This window comes from Mobula birostris, chromosome 22 (assembly GCF_030028105.1).
Source record: "Mobula birostris isolate sMobBir1 chromosome 22, sMobBir1.hap1, whole genome shotgun sequence".
NCBI lineage: Eukaryota > Metazoa > Chordata > Chondrichthyes > Myliobatiformes > Myliobatidae > Mobula > Mobula birostris.
In genome coordinates this window covers 7,753,535-7,775,053 of record NC_092391.1, presented here as the reverse complement: position 1 = coordinate 7,775,053, position 21,519 = coordinate 7,753,535, and the positions used below count along the sequence as shown (strand labels likewise).

The following is a 21,519-nucleotide window of genomic DNA, read 5'->3' as shown; positions in this document are numbered from 1 at the left end:
ACCTCGATCTTCGACATCGAGGCGGGCAGTCATAGGAAAAGATGAGCTGCTTGCCTTGATCGACGATGAGATGACACCCCCGTGTCCCACCACCCTAACGCCTGTGCCCCGGATAGATACTGATGAGATGACACCCCCGTGTCCCACCACCCTAACGCCTGTGCCCCGGACAGATACTGATGAGATGACACCCCCGTGTCCCACCACCCTAACGCCTGTGCCCCGGACAGATACTGTACCGATTCGCGGAGAATGCAGCAGTAGCCGGGAGGCACACAGCACATCTTTAAGAAAAAAGCCAAAATAAACAAGCTAATTAATTAGGTGCCGCCGACACGTAATTGTTGGCCCAGATCAGTGCCGATTTCCAATTGCATCGCCTCTGATCTGCGCCGACAATTACGTGTCGGCAGCACCTAATTAATTAGCATATTTATTTCGGCTCTTTTCTTAAAGATGTGCTGTGTGCCTCCCGGCTACTGCTGTGTTCTTCGCGGTAATGTCTCGGGTCGGCGGCCCGGAGGGTGGGGGCCACTGCACTACCCAACCTGCGACGACTCAGCCTAACACACCATCATCAATTTGCTCGGCAAGCTGTCTTCCCGATTCCGGTAAGTGATACTACACTATACATACATTATTTCTACTTTATATAGGCTGTGTATTTTTACGTGTTATTTGGTAGATTTGACAGCCTCATAGCTTAAAGGTTACTGGAGGTGCGTTTATGCCGAGAGCGCTTGCGTGAGATTTTCGCTATGGAGATCTGTGCAGGCAATCGTTGTAGAGAAGTATTTCTACTTTATATAGGCTGTGTGTTTATCATATCATTCCTGCTTTTACTATATGTTACAGTTACTTTAGGTTTTATGTGTTATTTGTCATGATTTGGTAGGTTATTTTTGGGTCTGCAAACGTTCACAAAATTTTCCCATGTAAATAAATGGTAACTGCCTCTTCGCTTTACGATATTTCGGCTTACGAACCGTTTCATAGGAACGCTCTACCTTCGAGTGGCGGGGGAAACCTGTTCCTGTTGTAAAGTTGCTTTTATTGTTCATACTCTAGCCAAATAGTTAATGCATCAAGAAAAGTCTCCAATGTTATGGTAAAATAACCTGAAAAATGTTGCTCTTTGGTTCATGTGTTACTCAAGAAAATTTTGAACTCAGTACTCTAGAAATTCATTCCTTTTGTTGCACTTTTATAATGTTTTATTATAGTCTGCAATAATCATTTTTAAAAAAGACTTTGACCTCCATAATATTAGTGCAAAGGTTAATTTTGACACTGTGAACATTTAACCTTTTGTAGGTAAGAAATAGGCCAAATTGGAAACTAACATTATTTAAAGCTAAATTATACCAGGCAATTGATAATTTGAATGGAAAATCTGGTCCTTGCCAGACTAACAGAAACTCTGACATTCATTTCAGCTCAACTCTATAGATTATCAACGTCACCATGAATTGCTAGAAAGTTGAAGTGAATTTTGTAGAGTCAAGAGGTGTGCATGTATTACAGAAAATAAAAAGTAGTGTGTTTGCATGTGTGCAGAATTTTCATAGGAAGTTTGTTTGAAAAGATGTTGAATATTTTCTAAGTCATCATGCAACTTTATTTTACTGCTTTGATACAGTCATTTTTAGTACATGTCCGTCACATAAATAACTAAGGAATTTCAAAACAAATTTGCAGAAAATTTCTTTCAAAGAAAATACACATATTAGTCAAAGTATACAGTTTTATTTTACATACATTTTTGCTTACCTGAGATGTTCTTATGAGGAATGATCAACTAGGAATTGGATTTTGTTTTGTGTATCTGAGATGAAAATATTCAACTGCATTAGACTGAATTTGAGTTAAGTGAAGGAACCTCCAGTAAATTGGCCACTGTGTATGTTTGGTTGTCTGCTGCTGTAGCCCATTCACTTCAAGGTTCGACAGAGATGCTCTTTTCCACATCACTGTTGTAATGTATGATTATTTGAGTTACTGTCACCTTCCTGTAAGCTTGAGCCAGTCTGGCCATTCTCTTCTGATCTCTCTCATTAACAAGGTGTTTTTTCCCCGTAAGTGCTGCTCACCTTTTTTTGTTTTTCACACCATTCTCTGTAAACTCTAGAGACTGTTGTACATGAAAATCCCAGGAGATCAGCAGCTTCTGAGATACTCAAACCACCCCATCTGGCACCAACAATCATTCCACAGTCAAAGTCACCTAGATCACATTTCTTTCCCATTCTGATGTTTGGTCTGAACAACATCTGAACCTCTTGATTATGTCTGCATGTTTTTTATGCATTGAGTTGCTACAATGTGATTGGCTAATTAGATATTTACATTAAGGAACGTGTGTTCAGGTGTACCTAATAAAGTGGCCTCTGAGTGTATGTTCAACTATTTCACTTCATAATTATCTTACAACAATATTATTGTACAAAATATTTTGTTGCACTTAGAGATAAATTTTGCAGTAAGCAGACTATGACCCAAGCTTGTGTTTTGTTTGTTGCCTCTTGTCTTCATGCCTTGACTGTATTTCTGATGTATTTTCATTTTAGTGACCCAAATGGCTTTATTTTGGTCCTTTTTTTATTAAGCAAACCACCACTGGAAATTCTTTATTACAACTATGAAATTTTGAGTTTGGTTTGACCATGAGATCAGTGTCATTTTTGGAGACGTAATTATTGACTGATTTCCTTTCTAGATCCCCTTCAAATAATCCTTCCCTTTAGAATCTTCTTTCTTTGGACTTTAAACCCCTCCCCCCAAAAAATCTTTGAATCTCTTGTTAGCTCCCAAATTCCATGCTCATCCTCTTGGGACTCACTATCCTTCCAACCATATTTCCACATTACTGCAGTCTTTACCACCATTTTCTGATTATCTTTTCTCAATGCCTTTAATTTCCCTGTAGCCTTTGTGTTCAGCCAAATTATCGTTTAATGTTCCATTGGCCAGTTCATTTGAGACGTCATTTAGCTGTAGGCTTGATTGTTATTTGAATTCCAAGTCCCCCATTTCCAAAGTCTCCCAAATACTTGTTTCCAATTCCCCTTTGTCATTCATGTGCTTTATTCTCAATATTATCTGCCATCTTGTGACCAACCAGCACCTTAATGTATGTGTCAAGCTTTTTGTTGCAATTTCTGTTTGGTCAATATTCAGTCTTCAGTGAGATAGTTTTCTTTAGCTAGACATAAAAGAAGACTTTAAGCTTATAATTGTCAAAAATATTCATGCAATATTCTGTATAGTTTTAACATTTTGATGCAGTGTTTCGTCCTGAAATTTTGAGAGTTCTTTTCCTCCCACAGGTGCTATTTAATCCAGTGAATTCATGCAGCAAGTTGTTTCAGATTCCGGCATCCCCAGTCTCTTGTTTGAAATTTTGATCCTTTCCTGACCCTTCCCGGCTTACGTAAAAACCCACCCAACCATCCAACACTCATCTTATTCCTACCTCAGACAATTCCTCCAATGCTGTTTCCTTTTGATTCCATTCTCATTATTCCACCATTGATAGTAATGTATTTTGGGTTCTGGGCAGCAGGCTCTGGTGTTTGGTATTTTCCTTCCCAGTTACATTTCCTCCTTTAGCACAAGTCAATTTAGTTTGTTTTAATATCTCTTCTAATCTTTGTTCTTTTGGTTTAGCATCACTTTTAAAAAAAAACCCTTCCTCAAAGTGCCTTGAGATATTTTCTGTATTAAAGGTGTACATGTTAATATGTTCGGTTTCTGTTTGGAAATGAAATATAAAGTTATCCTGGAAAACGAATAAATGTTTGTTCCAAAGATAAAATTCAGGCAACATCTGAAGTAATGTTTGGATGTGAATACCTATTAGCACCTTGAAATAATGAGGAAGGGCAACATCTGAAACAGAATCAGGTTTATTATCACTGGTATGTGATGTGAAATTTGTTAACTTAGCAGCAACAGTTCAATGCAGTACATAATATAGAAGAAAAATAAATAACTAAATTACAGTATATGTATATTGTATAAAATATTGTGCGAAAACCAGAAATACTATGTCCAAGGGTTCAATGTCCGTTTAGGAATCGGATGGCAGAGGGGAAGAAGCTGTTCCTGAATTGCCGAGTGTGTGCCTTCAGGCTTCTGTACCTCCTACCTGATAGTAACAGTGAGAAAAGGGCATGCCCTGTGTGTGGAGGTCCTTTATAATGGATGCTGCCTTTCTGAGACGCCGCTCCTTGAAGATGTCCTAGGTACTTTGTAGGCTAGTGATAAAGTATGTAGAGGGTTAACATGGTCAGATAAACAATAGCAGCCTGTTTTTCTGTAAGAAGCTGCTGATGATCAACAGATGTGCTAAACCATGCTGAACCATATTTCTTCTTGGAGTTAGACAGTGTTTCAAGGTCCTTGTCTCCATGTGCAGTCATACACATAGATAAGACCGCTGCAACCTGTTCTGTGTATGTGAGCCATTATACCTATTCTGTAATTTGTCTCTCGGTATTGCCATGCACATAGATAAGTCTGGCTCCAGCCTGTCTTGTGTGGGGGTATCTGAACAACTATGTCTATTCTGTAAGAGGACCTGCCAGTCAGTTGGTGGACTGAGTAGGAACAGTCACAGACTGTTCCTGTTTGAGCGACTAGCTGAAGTGCCCCGGAGGCTTTGAATAAAAGGTTTATACTTATACAGTCTCTGAGTGACTTTATCTGGATTCGACTTCCACACACTAGACCGGATAATTTTGGAAACGTCGGTTTCACGTAAAAATGATAAGCGTCCACACCAGGCGTTTTTGAAAATACTTTCGTTCACATTAGAACGGATACTTGGGCAAATCTCCTCCTACTGGGCATGTGCAGGACACACTGAAAACAAGCGAAGAGAAAACGGTATACTTGGTGCGCGTTTGTCCAGTTACAGACTAGAAAAACTTAAAAGGAAATTGCCAAACAAAAAACTTGGTGTGTGTTTGTCCAGAAACATTTCCTACAGCCATAGTCTCTTCACCGATGAAAGGGACGACAGCTACAACTAAATGCAATGAGGCTTGTTACTGGACAAAAGTGAAATTTGCTGTGACCTCATTTGTTTGCCTTTACTTTTGCCATGTCTTTGTGTATTATTTTGCTGTATTTAACGTGCAGTAAAACGAGTTACTGGGCAAAAGTGACAATTGCATCTATTGAATGTTTGCATAAGCAATACATTAATACAGCACCTTGTTAAATGTATAAAACATGTCTGCATCAGTGATATCTTGTATTTCCATACAATGTTACACTAGGATGTTATACATCTATTGTCAGATATTGTTGTGGTGTTGGAGGTTGCATTCAAGAAAACAATGAAATGCCGCGCTGCCGCCACCATTTGTTCCGGCACGTCATGACAGCAGTTTTAAAATTAGCTGGTTACCCCGTACACACTACAATGGCCAACCGGCGTTTTCAGATTTAAACACTCTGGAGAGTGTTTTAGAAAATCTCCTTTTTCGGGGGAGGAAAGCGCCATTTCAGTGTGGACGGTGGGTCAAAACAAAGAGAAAAAGCTTCTGTTACAGATTTATCCCGTCTAGTGTGGACGTAACCTAAATTTACAACCCTCTACAGCTGCTTGCGCTCCTGTTCAGTAGCCTCCCCCCATACCAGACAGTGATGCAGCTTGTCAGAATGCTCTCCACGGTACATCTGTAGAAGTTTTTGAGTGCATTTGTTGACATACCAAATCTCTTCAAACTCCTAATGAAATAATAGCTGCTGTCTTGCCTTCTTTATAACTGCATTGGTATGTTGGGACTTTCTTATTATTAAAGGATTTTTCTTATTCTTAACGGATTTTCTTATTATGTATTATATTTTGCTACTTTTGAGGCTTATATTTCTGTTTGGAATTGAGCAATTAAAACAAAGGCAATTTTAAACAGTAAAAAGGAATGTTAAGATTAAAGCAACAAAGACAAATTTTAAGCATTAATTAATGACAGAAATGAATTGTGGGCAGAAATTGTAACTTGTATATTTTTCTTGCAGGTTTTTATGAAGACCACCCACTGGAAAATGACCAGTCTAATACCAGTAAGTTCTTTCTTGCATAATATGGAAATATGCAGAAAATGATGTTTGCATTTTAGTATAGAGGGAGGTCAGGATGTTGTGTCCTAGCTGTCATACGTATACCAGGTCAGTACAATATGGAGAGCAAGCTGTTGCCCATGCAGTAGGCTCTCCCTCTCCATGCATCTGATGAATCCAAAGGAACGGCAGAGACTGATCCAGACTGACGGAATCAGTGGCATCTCCGGAATTGCCAGTCAGCATTGAACTCAGTGGTTTTGCCTTGGAGATTCCAGCTCCGGATTTTTCCTTGGGGTTTACTCCTCAAGCCTTCTCTATGAATAGATATAGTTGTAAGGTAGCAAAGGTTGAGATGTGAGTTTTCCTTCTCTGAGATGAGCTGATGAGTCCCGTCTGCCTGGAGCAACTGGTTTTAAGGCACCAGTAATCTGCCTTTCCTCTTCTCCTGTCAGTAGAATGATTTTTTTTTGGAATTTAATTAGCTTGAAACCATTCCAGTGCCTAACTGGAAATCCATATTTCAGCCTAATGTCATAATTTTTAAACTAAGACCTGGTGGCTTACATAAAATTACTTTCCATGTTTTTTTTTTAAACAGGAAGTGAATCATTTCCAAAGTTCAAAGTAGATTTATTGTCAAAGTAGATGTACGTCACTATATGCAACTTTTGAGATTCATTATCTTGCGGGCATACTCAATGAATTCAGTGAATAATAACAATAACAAAATCGATGAAAGACTGCACCAACTTGTGTTCAGTCAGTGTGTAAAAGACAGCTAACTGGGTAAATACAAAATAGAAAGAAATAATAAATAAGCAGTAAATATCTGGGACATGAGATGAAAAGTCCTTGAAAATAGGCCCATATGACGTGGGAGTATTTTAATGATGAGGCAAGTGAAGTTGATTGAAGGAAGTTGTCCCCTTTCGCAGTAACTGTTCCTGAATCTGGTGGTGTGAGTCCTGAGGCTTCTGTACTACCTACCTGATGGCAGCAGCAAGAAGAGAGCACATCCTGGATGGTGGGGGTCACTGATGATGGATGCTGCTTTCCTGTGGCATCATTTTCTGTAGATGTGCTTAATAGTGGCGGGGGGGCTTTACCCATGATGGATGGGGTTGTATCCACTGCTTTTTGTAGGATTTTCCATTCAAGGGCATTGATGTTTCCATACCAGGCTGTGATACAGCTAGTCAGTATACTCTCCACTACACTTCTATAGAAGTTTGTCAGTTTTAGATTTTATGTTAAATCTTCGTAAACTCCTAAGGAGGTAGAAGAGCTACTATGCCTTCTTACATGCTAGGCCCAAGGCAGCTCCTCCAAAACAATAATGTCAAGGAATTTAAAGTTGCTGACCCTCTCCACCTCTGAGGACTGGCTCATAGACCTCTGGTTTCCTTTTCCTAAAGTCAATAATCAGTACTATGGTCTTGCTGACATTGAGTAAGAGGATGTTGTTATGGTACTCAGCCAAATTTTCAGTCTTTCTCCTACATGCTGATTCATGACCACCTTTGATTCGGGCTACGATAGTGGTGGTGTCAACAAAATTGAATATGGCATCGGAACTGTGCCTAGCCACACGGTCATAAGTGTAAGGCGAGTAGAACAGGAGGCTAAGCACACAGACTTGTGGTGCACCTGTGTTGATGGAGATTGGGGTCTGCAAGTGAGGAAATTGAGGATTCTATTGTTCAAGGAGGTATTTAGGCCAAGGTCTTGGAGCTTATTGATTATTTTTGAGGGGATGATGGATGATATAGTCGATAAAGAGCATCCTGTTGCATGCATCTTTGCTGTCCAGATGTCCCAGGGTAGAGTGAAGAGCGACTGAGATGGCGTCTGCTGTGGACCTGTTATTCAGGTAGGCAAATTGGAACAGATTCAAGTTGCTTTTCAGGCTGGAGTTGATATGTTTCATCATTACTGTGGATGTGAGTGCTACTGGATGATGGTCATTGAGGCAGGTTACCACATTCTTCTTAGGCACCGGTATAATTGAATCGTTTGAAGCAGGTAGGTACCTCGGACTACTGAAGCAAGAGGTTAAGGACCTCAGTGAACATTCCAGCTTGTTGATCGGCATTGGACTTTAGTGCTTGGCCAGGTACCCCATCTGGGCTGGGTGCTTTTGTGGGTCACACTTCTGAGGGCTGCTTGCACATCAGCCTCAGAGACTGAAATCTCAGGATCATTGGGGGCTGTATGAGTTTGTGATGGTTCTTCCACATTTTAACGGTCAAAGGGAGCATAGAAGGCATTGAGCCCAGCTGGAAGCGAAGCCCTGCTTTAACTTTATACTAATGGATAGTTTTAAGACTATAGACCATAAGCCATAGGAGCAGAATTGGGCTGTTCAGCCCATCAAGTCTGTTCTGCCATTCCATCATGGCTGATCCCAAATCCTACTTAACCCCGTACACCTGTCTTCTCGCTATATCCTTTGACACACTGACCGATCGGGAAATGATCAACTTCCACCTTAAATATACCCATGAACTTGGCCTCCACTGCAGTCTGTGACAGAGCATTCTACAGATTCACTACCCTCTGGCTAAAGAAAGTTCCTCCTTAACTCTGTTCTAGAAGGTTGCCTGTCAATTTTGAGGCTGTACTTCAAGACACCTCCACTATGGGAATCATCCTCTCCACATCCACCCTTTCAACATTCAGTAGGTTTCAATGAGATCTCGACTTATTCTTCTAAATTCCAGCGAATACAGGCCCAAAGCCAGCAAATGCTGCTCATACGTTAACCCCTTCATTCCTGGAATCATCCTTGTGAACCTCCTCTGAGCTCTCTCCAATGACAACGCTTCCTTTCTGAGATATGGGGCCCAAAACTGTTGACAATACTTCAAGTGTGGCCTGACTAGCGTCATATAAAGACTCGGTGTTATCTCCTTGCTTTTATATTCTATTCCCCTTGAAATAAATGCCAAAATTGCATTGGCCTTTTTTTTTAACCACAGACTCAACCTGTAGATTAACCAACTTGCACGAGGGCTGCGAAGTCCCTCTGCACCTCTGATGTTTGAACCTTCTTCCCATTTAGATAGTAGTCCGCACTATTATTCCTTTTACCAAAATGCATTATCATATATTTCCCAACACAGTATTCCATCTGCTGCTTTTTTGCCCATGCTTCCAAATTGTCTTAAGTCCTGTTGCAATTGCATTGATTCCTCACCATTACCTACCCCTCCACCTATCTTTGTATCATCTGCAAAATTTGCCACAAAGCCATCAATTCCATTATCCAAATCATGGACAAACTATGTGAAAAGTAGCTGTCCCAATACTGACACCTGAGGAACACCACTAGTCATTGGCAGCCAACCAGAAAAGGCCCCCTTCATTCCCACTCACTTCCTGTCAGCCATTTCTCTATCCATATCTGCCTTTCCTTTAAGGCCATAGGATTTTATCTTGTTAAGCAGTCCTGTGTGTTAAGGCAGAGCACATCTTTAATTATCACCACTTAATATTGTGTGAAGTTGCAATGTGGAAAATGTTCAAGATGCAGTTCACCTTAATATCATCTACATGGATCACACAAATGAAAGTAAAGGCATCTGTTAGTCTTGCGAGACCATGGATCTGTGCCTGGAAAGTCTTCACTCTCCAGGGCACAGGCCTGATCAAGGTTGTATGGAAGACCAGCAGTTGCCCATGCTGCAAGTCTCCCCTCTCCACGACACCAATGTTGTCCAAGGGAAGGGCATTAGGACCCATACAGCTTGACACCAGTGTCGTCGCAGAGCAATGTGTGATTAAGTGCCTTGCTCAAGGACACAACATGTTGCCTTGGCTGGGGCTTGAACTCACGACCTTCAGGTAGCTAGTCCAATACCACAGTTGTTAATTAAGTCCATAATGTTCTATTAAAATATTCTATTTTGAAGCACATCGTATAGATATCTGATAAACTGGTTTCACATACTATAGATCCAAAATGGAATCAGGCTCTTCAGCCCCTTACAACTAATTACTTGTTCACATCAATTCTACATTAATTCCATTTTTAAAAATTTCTTTATTCAATTACCTGGAAGCAATTTGCAGTGGTCAATTTAACCTACCAACCTGCAAATTTTGGGATGTTGGAAGGAACTGGAGCACCTTCCACAGTCACCAAGGTATAGGATGGAACCTGAGTCTTGTGTTTTTTTTAGATTATGAGAACACTCAGTCCTCTTTTATTGTCATTTAGAAATGCATACATGCATTAAGAAATGATACAATGTTCCTCCGGAGTGATATCACAGAAAACAGGACAGACCAAAGACTAACACTGACAGAGCCGCATAATTATAACATATGGTTACAGCAGTGCAAAGCAATACCATAATTTGATGAAGAACAGACCATGGGCACGGTAAAAAAAAAAGTCTCAAAGTCCGGAGTCGATCCCAAGTCCCCGATAGCAGGCGGCAAAAGGGAGAAACTCCCTTCCATAAACCTCCAGGCACCGTCAACTTGCCGATACCTTGGAAGCAGCCGACCACAGCCGACACTGAGTCCATCTGTCCGAAAACTTCGCGCTTCCGAGCAGCCTCTCCGATACAGCCTCCCGAGCGCCATCCTCTGCCGAGCGCCTTCGACCTCTCCCCGGCCGCTGAAACACGCAAAGCCGAGGATTTCGGGGCCTTCAGCTCCGGTGAGTCCAGTTACCACACAGTAGCAGCGGTAGCGAAGCGGGCATTTCAGAAGTTTTCCAGATGTTCCTCTGTGCTCTCACGTCTGTCTCCATCAAATCAGAATTGTGCACGGTTCCCTACTTGACAGATAACAGATATCATCACTGAAGTGGCCGCATGCGCTGCTGTTGCACTGCCATCTTCTCCCCCCTCAGGCAGTGGGTACCATCTTCTCCCCCCTCAGGTTTCAGGCAGTGTATTAAAAGGTATTTTTTATTTAACACACAAAATTACTGTATGCAATGGTATTTGATAAGTTAATTTCAATTAAAACTTACTCAGGAAAAGTTCAAAAATCAAAATCTAGATAAGTGCAGGATATACTTAAAATATATAAAATGAAGTGAAGTGTTTTGTAATGCTGACTGAGGTGTTTGGTGAATGCAGCATTAACGCAGCCTGCAGAGTGAAACACTGTATATTTCACTGCTCGTTTATGTTCTCATTATGGAGTCGTTTGCAAATTATTTCTTATGAGTGGAAAATTCTGTGAGAGGAGAAATGTGTGAATCTGCTGCCTTGAAGTGTGATTGCGCAACTCACCCTTGAGGCTGAGCCGCTTTTGAGAATTCGATGTAAGCATTAGGTGTAGGATTGGAAATGCTGTTATTAGTTGTGTGACTGCACAAGCATGTGGTCCCTATAGAGATAGGCAACCTGTTTCGATACCTGTTTCTCTGAGCAGCATATTAAAGGAGTAATAGAAGTAATTTAAAAAGCTGTTTGTTGTAGGGTACAAATCTTCCTTGTTGGGGAATGAATTGGTGGCAGTTTTTCATCTTGCTAACAATCTTAATGCTGAGAATTTTTGTAACCTTGTTGCATACGCTCTCTAAACATGAAAGATTCATCGTTTCTGCTCTTGGGTGTTAAATATTCAAATTTGGGGAGTTATTATTTGGAATATGGTGAGATTGCGGGTTGTGGAGAATGGGCAAGAAAGTAGAGCTGAAGCTAAAATCAGATATTTATGATCTCTCTGAATGCCATGGAAGGCTGATAGGGTCACATGGCTTATTGCTGCTCCCATATTTTGTCCTTTCATGCCTTTCATTCTTTGCCCAGTAATGTTTGTGTAAAGAAAAAACTGGTGATTCTGCATTACAAAAATGGAGACCATAGTTATATGGAAATTCATATATATAATCACGGATTGCCAGCCTACGATTTCTCCTCTTATACTGATTGCGTGATCATCCCTTCACCTTAACTGAAAACTCAAAGGAGTATTTTGTATAAAGTAATTTATAATGGCTGCGATTAATATAAAAGGTTCAGAATTTTGAAAATCCATAGTTTGGATAGCAAACTCAGTTCATTTATACATAATATAGGCTTGAATAAAAATGCAAATGTCAAATAATGTATACAATAACAAATCAGGCAAAGGACAGGTTAAACAACTTGAGTAGAGACAATTCGTCATCCAAATTTCTGGCAAAGAGAATGTTATATATTGTGTATAATTAGAGCATCTTTTAAATTATGACTTTGACTATATTTGGAAATATTATAGTCTTGTGGCAACTCACTTTCTAGGCAAGCAAACCGGCTCACAAAATGGTGCGCACGTCGGCAGAGAGGCCAGCCCCAAAATGGTGCTGGGCCACCTTCTTCACCAGCAAGGGAAGAAAGCCTGCGCGCAGGAAGAGACTTTTGTAATGCACCTCTGATGTCATTTCCTCCCGGGGAGGGCGGGAATGGAACTGCGTAAAAGCCAGTGCTGCGACGGTTGAATAAACAAGTCTCGAGTGCAACTTACAGACTGCATGTCATTATTTCTAGCTCTGTGGGTAGCACATCGCTACACTGGTGACCCTGACGGTCCAAACGGGATTTGGACCAAAGATGATCGACTCTTCATCTGTTCACGCAGTTTCGCTAAAACTGCCAACTTTCTGGATGCTGTGACCATGCGTGTGGTTTGACCAAGCAGAAGCCCAGTTCCAGATTCAGCAGGTATCTTCTGATTCCACACGTTACTATTATTTGGTGAGCTTCCTTGACCAGGAGACAGCCGCCCAGGTTGAGGATTTCATCACCCCCGGAAGAAGGCAAATATGCAACATTCAAAGCGCTGCTCATAGGGACCTTTGGCCTCTCGCAGTGTGAGTGAGGTGCCCACTTGCTGCACCTGGGCGGTTTGGGAGACAGGCCGCCATCAGCATTAATGAACGAGATGCTGGCCCTGGCTGAAGGACACAAGCCCTGCTTCATGTAGAGCAACTGCCTGAGGATATACATCTGCTGCTGGCCGATGCAGATTTCAGTGACCCCCAGAAGGTGGTGGTCCGGGCAGAAGTGCTGTGGAAAGCCAAGAGGGAGAGCGGGGCGTCCGTCGGACAGATTACCAGGCCACGCGCCCAACAGCAGGACAGACCATGCCCGGCAACGGAGCGTGCACAACCCAGAGGCCGGAGGAGGCCAATGAACAGTAGTGTTTCTACCACCAGCGGTGGGGCACAGAAGCCTGCCGTTGTGGCCGGCCCAGCAAGTTCCCGGAAAAACGCCAGGGCCAGCCGCTGCTAATGGCTATGGCGGCTGGCCGCCAGGACAGCCTCTTGTACGTCTGGGGCACACAGTCGGGACGCCGCTTCTTGGTCGACACCGGAGCGGAAATCAGCGTCTTACCCCCAACGGAGTATGACACCTGCAACAGGGAGCTGGGACCCACCCTGAGGGCCGCAAACAGCAGCACGATACGGACCTACAGCACCCACACAGTGCAGCTGCAGTTCGACGCCAGCTGGTTCACGTGGGACTTCACACTGGCCGCTGTGGCCCAACCACTCCTGGGGGTGGACTTCTTGCGAGCTCACAGCCTGCTGGTCGACTTGTAAGGGAAAAGACTGGTCCATACCAAGACTTTCTAGACGTTCTCCCTGGGTGAAGCCAAGTTGCCGGCCCCATACCTGGACTTCATCACGCTGTCCGACAACGAATTCACCAAAATCCTGGCGGACTTTCCATCGGTTCTGGTTCCGCAGTTCACGGCAGCCATGCCCAGACACGGAGTACAGCACCACATTCTGACCCAGGGACCACCCCTCCACGCCCGCGCACAAAGGCTCCCCCCGGACAAGCTCTGCCTGGCGAATGAGGAGTTCAAGAGGATGGAGGAATTGGGGATCGTACGGTGGTCCGACAGCCCATGGGCCTCCCTCTTGCACATGGTGCCCGAAGCAGCCGGGGGTGGAGATCATGCGGTGACTATCGCACACTGAACAAGGCTACAACTCCAGACCGCTACCCCGTGCTGCACATACAGGTCTTTGCAGCAAACCTGCATGGGGCAAGCATCTTTTCCAAAGTAGACCTCGTCCGGGGATACCAGCAAATCCTGGTACACCCTGAAGACATCCCCAAAACAGCACTCATCACCCCGTTCGGCCTGAAGAATTCCGCACAGACATTCCAGCGGCTAATGGATGCGGTGGGACACGACCTGGACTTTGCGTTCATCTATTTGGAGGACATCCTCATAGCCAGCAGTAGTCATCAGGAGCATCTGTCCCACCTCCTCCAGCTCTACTCTCGCCTGAGTGATTTCAGCTTCACGATCAACCCGGCCAAATGCCAATTCGCACTCGACACCATCGACTTCCTGGGCCACAGGATTACCAAAGACAGGGCAACACCTCTGCCCGCCAAGGTAGACGCAATCCACCACTTCGCTGGGCCCAACACAGTCAAAGGCCTGCAGGAGTTCGTTGGTATGGTGAACTTCTACCACCGCTTCCTCCCCTCAGCAGCCCGTATCATGCGCCCTTTGTTCACCCTGATGTTGGGTAAAGGCAAGGACATTACCTGGGACGAAGAGGCCGCGGCCACTGTCATTAAAGCCAAGGAAGCCTTGGCAGACGCCGTGATGCTGGTGCACCCCAGAATGGACGTTCCAACCACCCTCAGTGGATGCATCCAACACAGCAGTCGGTGGGGTGCTGGAGCAACTCATTGAGGGGCACTGACAACCCCTGGCGTTCTTCAGCGGGCACCTACGGCTGCCTGAACTCGAGTACAGTGCCTTTGACTGGGAGCTGTTGGCACTATATCTGGCAATCTGGCACTTCAGGTGCTACTTAGAAGGCAGGCCATTCACCGTGTTCACAGACCACAAACAAAGGTGTCTGATCTCTGGTCGGCCCGCCAGCAGCGACATCTGTCCTACATCTCCGAGTACATGATGGACATCCAGCACGTCTCGGGAAAGGACAACGTCGTGGCGGACGCACTCTCCAGACCAGCTATGCAGGTCCTGTCCCAGGGGGGTGGACCATGCAGCACTGGCAGAGGCGCAGCAGGCAGAAGATGAGATGCCCAGCTACAGGACCGCAGTCTTAGGTTTGCAGCTGCAAGACTTCCTCGTAGGCCCAGGTGAGAGGACCCTCCTGTGTGACGTGGCTACCAGCCAACCTTGCCCCATCGTCCCAGCAGCCTGGCGGTGGCGAGTTTTTGACTCCATACATGGCTTGGTGCACCCATCTATCAGGACTACCGTCCGGATGGTCTCCAGCAAGTTCGTGTGGCACAGACTTCGCAAACAGGTCAGTGAATGGGCCAAAACGCGCACGCAGTGCCAAACAGCCAAGGTGCAGTGGCACACCAAAGCCCCGCTGCAGCAGTTCGAACCCACCCGCTGGAAGTTCGACCACATTCATGTGGATATTGTGGGGCCCCTGCCAGTGTCGCGAGGAGCATGGTACCTCCTATGGTAGACCGGTTCACGAGGTGGCCAGAGGCGGTCCCACTCACTGACACCGCCGATTCCTGCGCCCGAGCGCTAATTGCAACCTGGGTGGCACGCTTCGGGATACCAGCCCACATTACCTCCCACAGAGGCGCCCGGTTCACCTCCAGCCTGTGGTCGGCTGTGCCTAGCCTGTTGGGAACCCAGCTACACCACACAACTGCCTACCACCCACAGTCGAACAGACTAGCGGAATGCTTCCACCGTCACTTGAAGTCGGCTCTCCTGGCCTGTGATGAGCTTCCCTGGGTCCTGCTTGGAATCTGCACAGCGCCCAAAGAGGATCTGCACACCTCGTCGGCCGAGCTGGTGTACGGCGCACCCCTGGTCATCCCAGGAGAGTTCATACCAGCCCCAAGGGGGCAAGAGGAAGAACCCACAGCAGTCCTTGACCTACTACGTGAAAGGCTCGGCAACCTGGACCCCGTACCGACTTCACAGCATGGATAGATCCCGACCTGCGTACCCAAAGACCTGCAGAACTAAGTTTGTATTTGTATGAAGGGTCGCACACCGGGCACCGCTACAGCAGCCGGATGAGGGTCCGTTCAAGGTGATCAGGAACAATGGGTCCACGTACGTTCTGGACATTGGGGGGGAAGAGGAGGTTTTCACGGTGGACCGACTCAAACCGGCCCATGTGGACTTGGTGCAGTCAGTCGAGGTTCAGGCACTGTGGCGCAGAGGCAGACTGCCCAAACAGAGACTGATCTGGACTGTGGACATTGGGGGGTGTATTGCCGGTTCTGCGGGGGTGGGGGTGGGGGGGGGGTTATGTGGTGACCCACTTTCTACGCAGGTGAACCGGCTCACAAAATGGCGGTACGCGTCGGCAGAGAGGCCAGCCCCGAGGTGGCGCTGGGCCACCTTCTTCACCAGCAAGGGGAAAAAGCCCACGCGTGGGAAGAGACTTTTGTAATGCACCTCTGATGTCATTTCCGCCCGGAGAGGGCGGGAACGGAACTCTGTAAAAGCCAGTGCCACGAAGTTTGAATAAACTAGTCTCGAGTGCAACTTACAGACTGCGTGTCATTATTTCTAGCTCTGTGGGTAGCACATCGCTACAGTCTTCCCATTTGTAAAAAGCTGCATTAAAATCTGTTGATGTATTTCATAAAAACGCAAACCTTCCTTCAGTTAGTCCTGACGAAGGGTCTCGGCCTGAAACGTCGACTGTACCTCTTCCTAGAGCTGCTGCCTGGCCTGCTGCATTCACCAGCAACTTTGATGTGTGTTGCTTGAAGTATTTCATAAGCTATTTCAAATGTTAAGTCTTTTGCTTGATGCATTTAGGTCCTTGAGGTGACTAGCTTTAATTATGTTGACCAGTATCAACTTTGGCCTGTCTATAGCCATCTGCTCTTTCACCGGACAGCTGCTCAGCATATAGCAGCAAGTATTGTGTGAGTGACCATCTGCTAATGTATTTAGTACCCCATTCAGGCTAGGAAGTGGACTCAGATCATGAGGTGAAATAAGTTTTTCAATAGAATAGAAACTTCTTTAGAGTCTTGAAATATTGGTTAGATTGAGATTTAAAAGATATCAGATTTTCACTTTTAATAATAACTTTCCATAATATTTTTCAATATTATTGCGGTGAGATTAAAGCTGGAATGTACGGATGAGTATGGTTTCCCTACTAACAAAGGGACAATGAAGCCATATATGATTTGAGCTAAATCAATGGGTTACTTACTGCAAATTGCTATGCAAAAAAAACTTGATGTTAGAAGTTGAAAGAGTAATTAAAACCATGATTGCCTAATTAAATTCTGTAAATGATATAAAGATGTTGTATTTCATCCACCGTTTTGGTTCATTTAAACATAGAAACATTCACTTGCAGCCTGCTGGCAATAATTACAATAATTGCACTAAAGCTGCCTTTAATTCAATTAATTTAATTTAATTCAATTTATTCATTTAGTGATTTAGCAAAATAACTTTAGAGCAATAGGAAATAAATGACTTCCCTATTGGTCTATAAAATCATCTTGCAGAATGCCCGATTATATGCTCCAAATGGCCCATAGTACTTAACGACTAGGGAAATGCTTTTGAAGTGCACTCTTCAATTGTTACATGGCAAATGCAGCAGCCAATTTGGCAAAAACAAGCTACTACAAACAACAAGTGAATTGAATAACTAGATGGTGTTGCATAAGGATGTAGTGCTAAGAACAGAAAGCAAATTCCACACATTTCTTAGAATTGTGCCCATTGGACATTTTGCATCCATCTGCAAAGCCAAAGGAGTCTCAGTTTAGCAACCTAACACTTGTACTATTGCTTTCTTTCAGCAGACTGCCCTGGATCACGTCATGTACAATCTAGTATGGACAATTGAAAATACAATCACCTGATTCAGAATACAAGGGCACTACCTTAAAGCATTGTTACCAATAGGCCAAATTGATCATAACCTGAAAATATTAATTTACTTCTATAAGAAAGCCATTCAGAATTCTGTTTCTATAACTATACAGTATACAATGATTCTGAAACGTCTTGTGATATTTCAGCACAAATTACCTTCAAATAGCTTACAGATTTGCTTGGGAAACTTTCATGAAGTTGATTTTTTTTTGAAGAGCTAACAGAGGATTGACAAGGGCAGAGTAGTAGACCTTGTCTACATGGACTTTAGCAAGGCTTTTGACAAAGCCCTGCGTGATAGACTGATCCAGAAGGTTCTATCACATGGGATCTAGGCTAGCCAGTTGGATAGTGGAGGAGAAGCAAGAAACTGGACGATGCTGGAATTGCCATTTGTGCTATTGGGTACAAAATCATCCTTGTGCAAGGAGACAAAAGGTGGTATTGGAAAGTTTTTCATTTTGGAGGCCTGTGACAAGCATTGTGCTATGGGGATTGGTGCTGTGTCTAATGTTGCTTGTTATATGAACAGTTTGGATGAAAGTGTAAGTGGCATGATTCAGAATCAAGTTTAATATCACTGGTATATGTTGTGAAAATTGTTAATAAGTTTGTGAATGACAAATGCACTGAAAGTGGCGATGGAGGTGGAGAGTACTTGCCTTCATCAGGTGGGGCATTGAGTAAAATGTTGAGACATTGTAAAGCAGCTTTATAAGATATTGGTGAGACTGCACCTGGAATATTGTGTGCAGTTCTGGTTGCCATACTGTAGGAAGGATATGATTAAGCTATAGTATGAAGAAAAGCTTGCTGGGACTTCAGGAATGAGTTGCAAGGAGAGAATAGATAAGCTGAGACTGTCTTCCTCAGAAAGGAGGAGGCAAGCATTAACCTTTCTGAGGTTTAGAAGTCATGAGTGGCATAGGCAAGGTGGATTGGTTAGGCATTTTCCTAGCATAGGGGAGTCTAAAATCAGGGGCATAGATTTAAGCTTAGAGGAGAAAAATTTATAGAGGACCTGAGGGACAGATTTTCTACAGAGGATGGTGGCGGATATGTGGAGTGATCTGCCAAAAAAAGTGATTGGGATGGGTATAATTACAATGTTTAAAAGACATCTAGTTAGATACATAGATACCTGTCCAAATATTTAGAGGGATATGGGCCTGTATATAAATGATTTAGATGATGGAATAAAAACGCAAACACGAGGAAATTGGTAGATGCTGGAATTTCAAGCAACACACATAAAAATTGCTGGTAAACGCAGCAGGCCAGGCAGCATCTATAGGAAGAGGTACAGTCGACGTTTTAGGCTGAGACCCTTCATCAGGACTAACTGAAAGAAGAGATAGTAAGAGATTTGAGAGGGGGAGGGGGAGATCCGAAATGATAGGAGAAGATAGGAGGGGGAAGGGATGGAGCTAAGTGCTGGAAAGTTGATTGACAAAAGGGATATGAGAGAATATGAGGTAGGTGTAGCCATGGGCACCCATATGGGTCCCAGCTATGCCAGCCTTTTTGTTAGCTTTGTGGAACAGTCCATGTTCCAAGCCTATACTGGTATCTGTCCCCCACTTTTCCTTTGCTACTTCGACGACTGTATTGGCGCTGCTTCCTGCGCTCATGCTGAACTCGTTGACTTCATTAAGTTTGCCTCCAACTTTCACCCTGCCCTCAAGTTTACCTGGTCCATTTCCCTCCCCTTCCTTGATCTTTCTGTCTCTATCTCTGGAGACAGCTTATCTACTGATGTCTACTATAAGCCTAGGGACTCTCACAGCTTCCTGGACTATTCCTCTTCTCACCCTGTCTCTTGCAAAAATGCCATCCCCTTCTTGCAATTCCTCTGTCTCTGCCACACCTGCTCTCAGGATGAGGCTTTTCATTCCAGGATGAAGGCGATGTCCTCCTTTTTCAAAGAAAGGGGCTTCCCTTCCTCCATCATCAACTCTGCTCTCAAACGCGTCTCTCCCATTTCATGCATCTGCTCTCACCCCATCCTCCTGCCGCCCCTCTAGGAATAGGGTTCCCCTTGTCCTCACTTACCATCCCACTAGCCTCTGGGTCCAACATATTCTCCGTAACTTCTGCCACCTCCAATGGGATCCCACCACTAAGCAAATCTTTCCCTCCTCCCCCCCCCCCACCGCTTTCCGCAGGGATTGCTCCCTACGCGACTCCCTTGTCCATTCGTTTCCCCCCCATCCCTTCCCACCGATCTCCCTCCTGGCACTTATCCTTGTAAGTGGAACAAGTGCTACACATGCCCTTACACTTCCTCCCTCACCACCATTCAGGGCCCCAGACAGTCCTTCCAGGTGAGGCGACACTTCACCTGTGAGTCAGCTGGGGTGATATACTGCGTCCAGTGCTCCCGATACGGCCTTCTATATTATTGGTGAGACCTGACGCAGGCTGGGAGACGGTTTTGCTGAATACCTACGCTCTGTCCACCAGAGAAAGTAGGATCTCCCAGTGGCCACACATTTTAATTCCACATCCCATTCCCATTCTGATATGTCTATCCACGGCCTCCTCTACTGTCAAGATGAAGCCACATTCAGCTTGGCAGAACAACACCTTATATCCCGTCTGGGTAGCCTCCAACTTGATGGCATGAACATTGACTTCTCTAACTTTCGTTAATGCCCCACCTCCCCTTTGTACCCCATCCATTATTTATTTATCTTTTATTATTATATATATTTTTCTCTCTCTCCTTTTTCTCCCTCTGTCCCTCTCACTATACTCCTTGCCCATCCTCTGGGCTCCCCCCCCTTTCTTTCTCCCTAGGCCTCGAGTCTGTCCCATGATCCTGTCATATTCCTTTTGCCAATCAACTTTCCAGCTCTTAGCTCCATCCCTTCCCTCTCCTGTCTTCTATCATTTTGGATCTCCCCCTCCCCCTCCCACTTTCAAATCTCTTACTATCTCTTCTTTCACTTAGTCCTGACGAAGGGTTTCAATCTGAAACGTCGACTGTACCTATTCCTATAGATGCTGCCTGACCTGCTGTGTTCACCAGCAATTTTTATGTGTGTTGTTAGATGATGGAATAGATGGCTTTGTTGCCAAGTCTGCAGATGATACGAAGATTGGCGGAGGGGCAGGTAGTGTTGAGGAAATAAGTAGGATGCAGAAGTCCTTAGATTAGGAGAATGGGCAAGAAAGTGGCAAATGAAATACAATGTTGGAAAATGCATGGTTATGCACTTTGGTAGTAGAAATAACTGTGCAGACTATTTTCTAAATGGGGAGAAAATCCAGGAATCGGAGATGCAGAGGGACTTGGGAGTCCTTGCGCAGAACACCCTGAAGGTTAACTTGTAGGTTGAGTTGGTGGTGAGGAAGGCAAATGCCATGTTAGCATTTATTTCATGAGGTCTAGAATACAAGGGCAAGGATGTGATGCTGAGGCTTTATAAGGCACTGGTGAGGCCTCACCTTGAGTATTGTGAACAGGTTTGGGCCCCTCAGAAAAGATGTTCTGGCATTGGAGAGGGTCCAAAGGAGATTCACAAGGATGATTCCAGGAATGAAAGGGTTATCATACGAGGAACGTTTGATGGGTCTGTACTTGCTGGAATGCAGAAGGATAGGGGGGATCTC

General features: G+C 44.3%; 1 protein-coding gene across 1 annotated transcript in view; it reads left to right on the top strand.

The window, feature by feature from the left end:
* Nucleotides 1-21,519, top strand: part of LOC140186079 (nuclear receptor subfamily 6 group A member 1) — a 316,148-nt gene that overhangs the window by 36,775 nt on the left and 257,854 nt on the right. The window contains exon 2 of the mRNA XM_072239944.1: nt 6,028-6,072. Within this exon, the coding sequence (XP_072096045.1) occupies nt 6,028-6,072 (45 nt within the window). The remainder of the gene's footprint in view (nt 1-6,027; nt 6,073-21,519) is intronic.